At 38.5% G+C, this 8,924-nt stretch overlaps 1 protein-coding gene across 1 annotated transcript in view; it reads right to left on the bottom strand.

The window, feature by feature from the left end:
- Positions 1 to 8,924, bottom strand: part of LOC101845267 (calcium/calmodulin-dependent protein kinase type IV) — a 49,070-nt gene that overhangs the window by 10,194 nt on the left and 29,952 nt on the right. The window contains exons 4-6 of the mRNA XM_005106951.3: positions 1,757 to 1,839; positions 851 to 923; positions 458 to 496 (exon numbers count right to left, since the gene is read on the bottom strand). Of these exons, the coding sequence (XP_005107008.1) occupies positions 458 to 496; positions 851 to 923; positions 1,757 to 1,839 (195 nt within the window). The remainder of the gene's footprint in view (positions 1 to 457; positions 497 to 850; positions 924 to 1,756; positions 1,840 to 8,924) is intronic.

The following is an 8,924-nucleotide window of genomic DNA, read 5'->3' as shown; positions in this document are numbered from 1 at the left end:
TTCTTTCCATGCCGTGTGCTGAACTTACGAAATGTCAGGGATGGTGAGTTTGTGGAGATATAATGTTCGATACAAAAAACTCCCCGCTCTTTACTAAACTTAACCATGATCTCAGCAGGCAAAAGAAATTTGGGAAAAATAATATCTGCAGACTACTGTTGACTAGTTAGACTGCTGTAGCTTGCAATATGGCACGATTATTGCAACGTTTAGTGGTAGGCATAATACAAACCGGTGCGTCATGTTACGAAAGTTCTGGTTGTTGTTTTTTATGAGCAAAACCATTCAATGGACTTATCCAAAATGAATATCAGACAAATTCCTTTTGACTTCCAAATATTATGTTCAAATCTGAAAAGCAAAACTTCTGTATGAAAGACGATATTTACAAAACAAGTTGTACAGGGTTTGTTTTTTTTAACACCCTCTATTTCTCCGCTTTTATTTCCATTCCTACCTTCAAGTCTCTGTGAACAATTCCCCAACTGTGCAGATACTGTAATATGACAAGAACAATTATAATTATTGTTAAAGTTTGGATAAAATTTCAACGGCAAAAATGGCAGAAAATGAGCTATGTGAAAGAGAGTATTTCACCACTAGTAAGCCTAAACATAAAAGCCCTATACCAATCTAAATAAGTTTCTTAAAAAATCTGGGAACTCAAACAAATACTGTTGTACATTGGAGGTGCCAGAGGTTGAAAATTCAAATAATCCTTGTATTATGTCTATGAGAATAGGCCCCAACATGCAGACATTCATGAAGTGGGCATCACAGGAAATAGAAATGACTTTAAGAAATAAAATAAAAATTATAAAATCAAGTAAAAAGAATGCTTTTAACTCACCATGAGTCCCGAGATGATATCCTGCACTGCTTTGGATGCCTCAGCTTCCGAGTAGGTGCCAACATTGACTATTCTATTGATTTGATTTAATATTAAGATGAAAGCATGGCAATAAAAATTATGAATTGGTAACAAACAAAAGGGCGCATAATTATTCAAATCCAATAATTTTTTCATCATTCGTTTTAATAAAAAATAGGCAAGTAGAGCTAATCAGAAAGTCAAAATCAATAATCAGTAGGGGAGAGGGGGGCCTAACGACTTCGTTCCGGAAAATCCTTATATTGAGCCACAGAAAAATGTTTCACCGTTTTTGTAAGCCTTTTGGGTATCACCACAAGCGATAGGAGCTTCATTCATCATCATGTTTTATCATTTTTTTAATGTGTGAGTCTAGAGTCCTTGACACATACAGCCTAGCTTCTGATCCTAGCTTTTTACAATTTAAATTTACTTTAAGTTTAGCTAGAGTTGTACATGTAATTAGTTGCTTCGTTTTTTTTTTCCTGCGCATGGCAATCATACAAGACAGATCTAGATGAGGCAAGACTCGACACAGACAACATCTTATTTATATAGTCTCTACCAATCTACCACTGTACTAGTCAATATGGCAATCGGTGGCATTCCGTTATACTGCCATCCCCAGTGTACCGCCAACAACATGTTTGTCCCAAAGTAGGTGGTTTCACGAAGTTTGACTTTAGCTATTCAAGAAACTTCCAAAATAATAATAAGCTATAGATTTGGGGAAAAAACTTAAATCACAGTTCATTACTATGGCAGCTGAGCATAGGTTTGACGATCTATTACTGACTAGCTACAGGAGTTTCTACTCATAGCTCCTTATCACATAGCATAAACAACACAATATTGCAAACTATACACTGTTCAGTGAAGCTATACCTGTCAAAGAGTTCACCACCTGTGACGAGTTCTTGAACCAGAAAAATCCGAGACTTGGATTCAAAGATTTCCTTCAGTCTTATCTGAAACATTACGAAATAACATTTTCACTGTTACACCATTAAAAACCATATATGACAATAGCCACCCTATTTGTTAACATAATGTCTACATTTTGTTTCCTGTTTACATTCTTAGTACAATGTAATATACGTTTAGGTGATTAAGTCTCTCTCAAAAGCCAAGAGATAATAATGTCAATTCTCAGCATCATAAAACAAAATGTCAGGATTGCATTCACGTGTAAACAGAGTAGTTCTGGGCATCAAGGAAAGATGTTCGTGCTGAAGTAACAAAATCCAGCTCTGGTCAAACCGCTCTTATTACTTTGGATACATTATCTGAGTGTATTCCTTTGGAAAAATACCTTTTCCTGGAGTTAGAAATTCCAGCTCAGGTTGAACCACTTTTATTACATGTCATCATCATTGCTTTTCTCACCCTGGATCAATAAATAGGCCACAAACAGACAATCTCCACCTTTCCCTATTCTGGGCTAGCCGCTTGATGTTATTTCATGTTTCCCACTTTTCTGTACATCTATATTTCTGTGACTCTTCTCCAGGATCCCCTTTCGGCTTTGTCCGCAGTCCTTTATTGTTCCTGCTGATACAGAAGCTCCATCGTCTCCCAAAATGGAAAAAATAATAAGGCATGTTTGTTCGAGTTTCTGTAACTTCGGGTCACTGGCACTTTACAGGATACCAAGGCCTACGTACCTTTAGTCGCCTCTTACGACATGCAGTATCATGGTAAGTTCTTTCCTCCCCCATAATAAAACTATGGGGCTCCCCACCTGCACGACATTTGTTACATGTATTTAAATCTAATTGTGTTCCTTTGGAAAAATACCTCATCCAGAGTATGAATCATCAAGGCATTGAACAAGATTCAATAAAAGAGAAAAGCTAACAAACAGAGGCATGAGGTGTGCATAGAAAGTAATTTACTTCTCCCACTCTGCAAATATATGTATACATTTACTTTTTACTTTTACTTTTTCATCCTCTGTTACCGTTAAGTGTTGAGGGGAGATGCAGGCTCTTTCCATGGATGTTATAATTTCTCAAGGTTTCCTTGACTCCCTCGATCTATCTTTTGCATGGCCTTCCTCTTCTTTTATAGCCTGAGCACCTGGTGTTATAGGCTCTCAAGGCTGGCTGGCTGGCTGGTTAGGTGATATTCATAACAGGTGGCCAAACCATTCTATTCTTTGTTTTAAATGCAGGCAGGATTCTATGCCAATAGTTGCCCTTACTTCTTCATTTCTCTGCCTGTCTCTTCTTGTGATGTTAAAGGTTTTTCATCTTGCATGCAGCGATTTTGCTCCATGGTTTTTACTTATGTCCAGGTCTGGCACTGGTAGCATTATGTTTGTGTAAATATTGAAGTGATAAGCTGCCTCTTTGCGTCCCTGGAGACATAACGGCCAAAATTGACAAGCGGGTAAGTTTTCCAAATTTTCAACTGATGCCATTTTCTTCAAGTTTAAGATGTCTGTTACCATTAATTTCAAACTAATAAATTGGACAAACCCAACCTAAAAATTTGACATATAGGTCACGACGCAGTGGAATCAGGCGTTCGTCTATTTTTTGGTTAACGGAGTTATTGGTATCATCTTAAAGGTTTTTCATTTGCCTTGATTCCGATGGAAAAAAATATCCATTTATCTTTCCGGCGTCGGTGGCCTAGTGGTTATGCTCTCGGACTCGCAACCGTAAGGTCGTGGGTTCGAATCCCGTCAGGGACCCGACGTTGTGTCCTTGGGAAAGGCACTTTACACGAATTTTCCTCACTTCACCCAGGTGGGAATGGGTACCCGGCTATAGACAGCGAAAGATCTTGTCAGTATGTTAGTGTTTGAGCGCTTAATCAGCTGCTTGCACTGTATGCTTCCCGGGAAGCTGAGAATGTTTCGGAGTGTTCTATGGTCTGCTGGGGTAATAATATAGTGTAAAGCGCATAGAGCCTGCTGTTGAGCGGGGATTTGCGCTATACAAATGCTATCTATTATTATTTATTATTATCTTGAATAGAAGTCGAGATATTTGCGATTGAAGGAAATGGGGTCACCTGGTTTCAGAAGGAAAATTAACGGAAAAATGACCGCCAAAGTTTGGTGACTTCCATAGCTTAATAGTCCTTGGAAACTGCAAATTTACATTTGTGATGCCTTTAGTCAACGTTTTCCCATAAAATCCACACATAAAAGTGTTTTTGAATGAGCATATAAGGGGCTGAATAAAAAAAATAAAATAAATTCGACCAAATAAATGTCCAAACTGGCCGAAAAAATGCCGATTTCTCGGATTTCATTATTTTGACTCATGCTATGAGGCAAACAAAGGAGTATAAACGGACTAATTTAAAAGGAAAAGACCAGGAAAAGTAACCGGAGAGCAAGCTAGAACAACGATTAAAATAGGCACATGGAATGTAACCGGACTTGGAGACAAAGAACCAGAAACAGTGAATTTTATGGAAAGAAAGAAAATAACAATCATGGGCTTGTCAGACAAAAGGAAGAGAGGCAACCACAGCAAGCTGACCCATAAAGGCCAACTCCTAATCTGGAGCGGAACACCTGAAAATGAGAGAGCCAAACATACACCCAGCCAAAATGGATATAATCTATGAAATCAACCACATCTCAGAGAGAATAGTGAGCACAAAACTCATAGAGGGTTGCAAAACAACAACGTAATCCAAACATACGCCCCCTACACAACGACAGCTATACAGAGGAATCACATTTCCAAGACCTGAGTGACCATAATTAACACCATCAAGAACAAAGAAGATACATTTATCTTGGGAGATTAAAATGGCAGAGTTGGATAAAGCAACAGCAATGGAGAAATGGAGAATCAATGCGCTGAGAACAACATGATGATTACAAACACATTTTTTCAACACAGACTAAGCCAGATCAAGACCTGGTGTTCAGATGGAATAACTTAAACCATGCACCACAAATTGAGTTCATCCTGATGCACAGAAAACAAAGACATACAGCCAAAGATTTGAGAGCACTTCCAAACCACATCACCGACACGAATTACAGACCTGTGGAACTTACTCTCACAACCAGCAATGTAATGTAAAGCAAACAAAGAAGAACAGGGGAAAAACCAACAACAACGCAAGAAAATTGGAAGAGCGAGACATCAAGAAGGCAACCAAGGATGACATTACTAGGGAGTACAATAAGCTGTCACCTGAGACCAAAGAAGTAAAAGACGAATGGCAAACATTTAAAAAATCCCTGTCAGAAATACTGAAAAACAGTTGTGGCACCAAACAAATAGGCGGAAACAAAGGCAGAACAATATGCTGGTCGAATGACGAAACCAAAGAAACAATTAAAATGAAAAAGAAGATATTCAAGAACAAAGATCGAAGAGGATTATATATAGAGAAACTAGAAAATATAGAGAATACAGGAAAGCGAGAAGAGAGACCAAAAGAATTATCAAAACTGCTAAAGAAAATGCATGGAAAATATATGGCGAGAAACTGACCAAAATCTGCAAGGAAAATCCTAGAGAGCTTTATAAAAGTGTGAACAGCATGTGGGTGAGGAAAGACCCATACAACCCGACATGCATTATAAACGATAAAGAGGGTAATGCCATTCTCAGCAAGCATACCGTTAGGAAAAGATGGGAAAATTATTTCCAAGAACTACTCAACCCAGACGCTTGCCACGGACAACAAGAAGAGTTCCAACCATCATGATATGGAGAGCAAACAGAACCAACTATATTTCTCAGTGAAATCGAAAAGGTACTCAAAACCAGCTCGAATAACAAAGCCTCAGGACCAGATAACATCACAGTGGAAACCATAACAACTTGTGGAAACACCAGTGTACTGTGGCCGAAATTAATTTTCAGTAGAGTCTGTGAGCAAAGGATGACTGGCAGAAAGTTATAGTGGTCCCATTATGGAAAAAGAAAGGAAACAAATGCGACTGCACAAAATACAGAGGTATCTCTTTGTTAAGCCATGCAGGGAAAATATACGCAAAGATACTAGAACAGCGGATAAGACCTATTGTAGAGAGAAATCTGAGCAAAGCTCAGTTTGGATTCCGAAAGGGAAGAGGATGCATGGATGCTGTATTCCCATTAAGACAGATATGCGAGAAAACAATCAAACACAACATTAATGTATATTGCTTGAGAAGAAAGGAAGTAGTAAGAAAGGTTTTTGAAAAATGGGTATTCCAATGTAAAGCGCATTGAGCTACTTTTTTTGGAAATGCGCTCTATAAATGTTATATATTATTATTATTATTATTAACAAAGAATCCAACATCGTCTTTATAGACCAGGAGATGGCTTTTGACAGAGTAACCCATGAAAAACTCTGGAAAACACTCAAAAAGTATGGCATCAGAGGACAAATGTTAGATGAAGTCAGAGCTCTATATACCAACAGCAGAAGCTCAGTAAGAACGAAGGTAGGCAATACAGACTGGTTCAGAGTAAGATCTGGAGTAGGATAGGGATACATTCTATCTCCCCTCCTGTTTATAAGATATAGGCACAATAACGCAAGATGCAAACCAAAGCCCAGAAAGCCTAAATGTACTTCTATTCGCAGACGGCCGATGTCTTATCCATCCATGCCAACAAAGCCTCTAAAATCCCACTAACGAACTGAACAGCAGCTGCGAGAAATTTAACATGAAAATAAGCACATCAAAAATCGAAATTATGAAAGTGAGCCTTAACCGTAGTCCCTTGAACATCCATGTCAATAGTAAACAACTGAAACAGGTGAAGGACTTTAAATATCTAGGCAGTACTTTTTATGAAAATGGGTCCATAGACAGAGAAATAGAAATGCAAGCTCAAAAAGCCAACGCTGTCACCCACCAGCTCGCACCCCTCCTATCTCATCCAAAAATCTCTATGGATACAAAGAGACAGCTTATCATATCAATATCCATACCATCAGCATTATGCTACCAGTGCCAGACCTGGACATTAAGTAAAACCTATGAAAGCAAAAATCAGTGCATGCGAAATGAAATGTCACCGCAAAACCTTTAATATCACCAGACGAGACATGCAGAGAAATGAAGCAGTAAGAGCAGCTATTGACATTGAGTTTGAGTCCTGCCTTCATTAAATAGAAAGACGGAAAATTAAATGGTTTGGCTACCTGTAACGTATGTCACCCTGAGAAAGCATAAAAATCACAACTGAAAGAGCTGCCGGAGCCGGCCTACCATACAAAACTGCATCTCCCCTTGACGCTTAACGGCAACAGAGGATGAAAAAGTAAAAAGTACTGCCTCACATATATTGTATGTCCATAGGGTTAAAATCTAAAAAGTAACTCCTTTTTTCAGCACGCTTTATATATGATCATTGCAGTTCTCTATCCACGTATGGATTTCACGTATTTACTTTGCTTCAATAATGCATGAAAACTTAAATTTAAATAGTAAAAATCAAGAGGCTAAAAAGCGTATAAAAGTTTTTTCGCATTTTCTCAAAAGTATCTGAATGCTCCACACTATAAAGCGAAATGCACCGACAATATAATGCGAATTTTTAATTGAAAGTATCATCCCATCAGAAATAGTAAAGAAAGGGTCCCTCAATGAAAAATCCTCTTCTGTGCAAGTAAACCTAGTCTATAGTCCCACTGTTCCTTTGTCCCTCCCCTGTACTATAGGAACAATGACAGCCGGTAATTTTTTTCTTTCACTGTCACACACAGATAAACTGCTTTTGGGGATCAAACGGTTGTATTTTTTTGCTGCAGATCACACATAACCTGTTGCAAATCAACTATTTTCTAGAAAATAAATATCAAGTTATGGGGAAAAAATAGGTGGGCATCCCCCCCATGAACCACCACCCCCTTCCCTAATTTATCATTTACCACATCAGAGAGGCATGCGCCCCTGAAATCTCCTTGATTAGTCTAAAGCGTGGAAAATTACTATGCAATTAACCTTAGCGTAGTGTCGAAAGAAATCACCTTGATAAATACCGTAACTCCAGAGCTCTCTGATCAGAGATCGAATTATTTTTGGAACAAACGATCAATCGATCAAGGAACGACTCCTCCAGGAAGACGACCCCTACTAAAGGCACTCTGAAAATCGCCCGTTCTTTGGAAACATCCAAACATGAACTATACTCGATGTCCAGCCAACCTCAGGTGAATGTCCACAAACTCACGAAAAAACACCTTCCAGTAGTTCCAGGCCCAGATTTCCCCCTGCGGAATCACAGATCTAGACCCGAACAATTTCATGTCCAACCAGACACTCCTAAATCAAGCAATCTCAGAAAACCACAAAAAACGCTGTCCAAAATTGCGCAACTCACCTCGCCCTTTATCTGTCTTTTCGCAAGACACCAGATATGCAACTGCTGCAAAAAGTTGCATCATTTCAAAAAGATGTGCAGAAAACTCAAATACAACAATCAGAAGACCCACAAAATCGAGACAGGGGATGAGGAGGAAGAAGATGATTTTCAAGAATATAAATTTGAGACACTCAAAATGAACTCAATGAAAACAGAGGACGAAGCCTCTAGGCATCCAACTTCCATGTCAGAACTCAAGTAATACAAAACATAAACTCAAAGTCAAGATCGACACTGGATCCCAAGGGAATGCATTGCCCTTGAGACTATACAAGGAAATCTTTCCTCAGAAATTCGACAGCCGTGGACAACCACCAGAACTAGGCCGATCCAAAACCATAATAACCGCGTATGGAGGAAGTCAAGTTAAACAATATGGCACCTGCAAAATCAAGTGCCCGTACAAGGAGAAAGAAAAAAACCCCGCCCCATTCTATGTATGTATGTATAGTATAAGGTTTTACGGCGCTCGCAACTGCTAAGGTCATATGAGCGCACGAAACACAAGTTAAAATATTTAAATTCGGTGTAAATACATTTGTGATTTAAAACAACTCTTTTAAGTAACAATAAAAATTTTTAAAATAATATCAAATTCACTCTACAACTCGCCATAAAGGCCAATGGCCTTTATAAAATTTAAAATTCTGCTGGGAACAACGACGGAAAAAAATATCCTGCAATTTCTTGCATTTATAATATTTCCTTCG

This window comes from Aplysia californica, unplaced genomic scaffold (genome assembly GCF_000002075.1).
Source record: "Aplysia californica isolate F4 #8 unplaced genomic scaffold, AplCal3.0 scaffold00565, whole genome shotgun sequence".
NCBI lineage: Eukaryota > Metazoa > Mollusca > Gastropoda > Aplysiida > Aplysiidae > Aplysia > Aplysia californica.
Note: the sequence above shows the minus strand (reverse complement) of the source record. Positions and strands in the feature narration are given on the sequence as shown.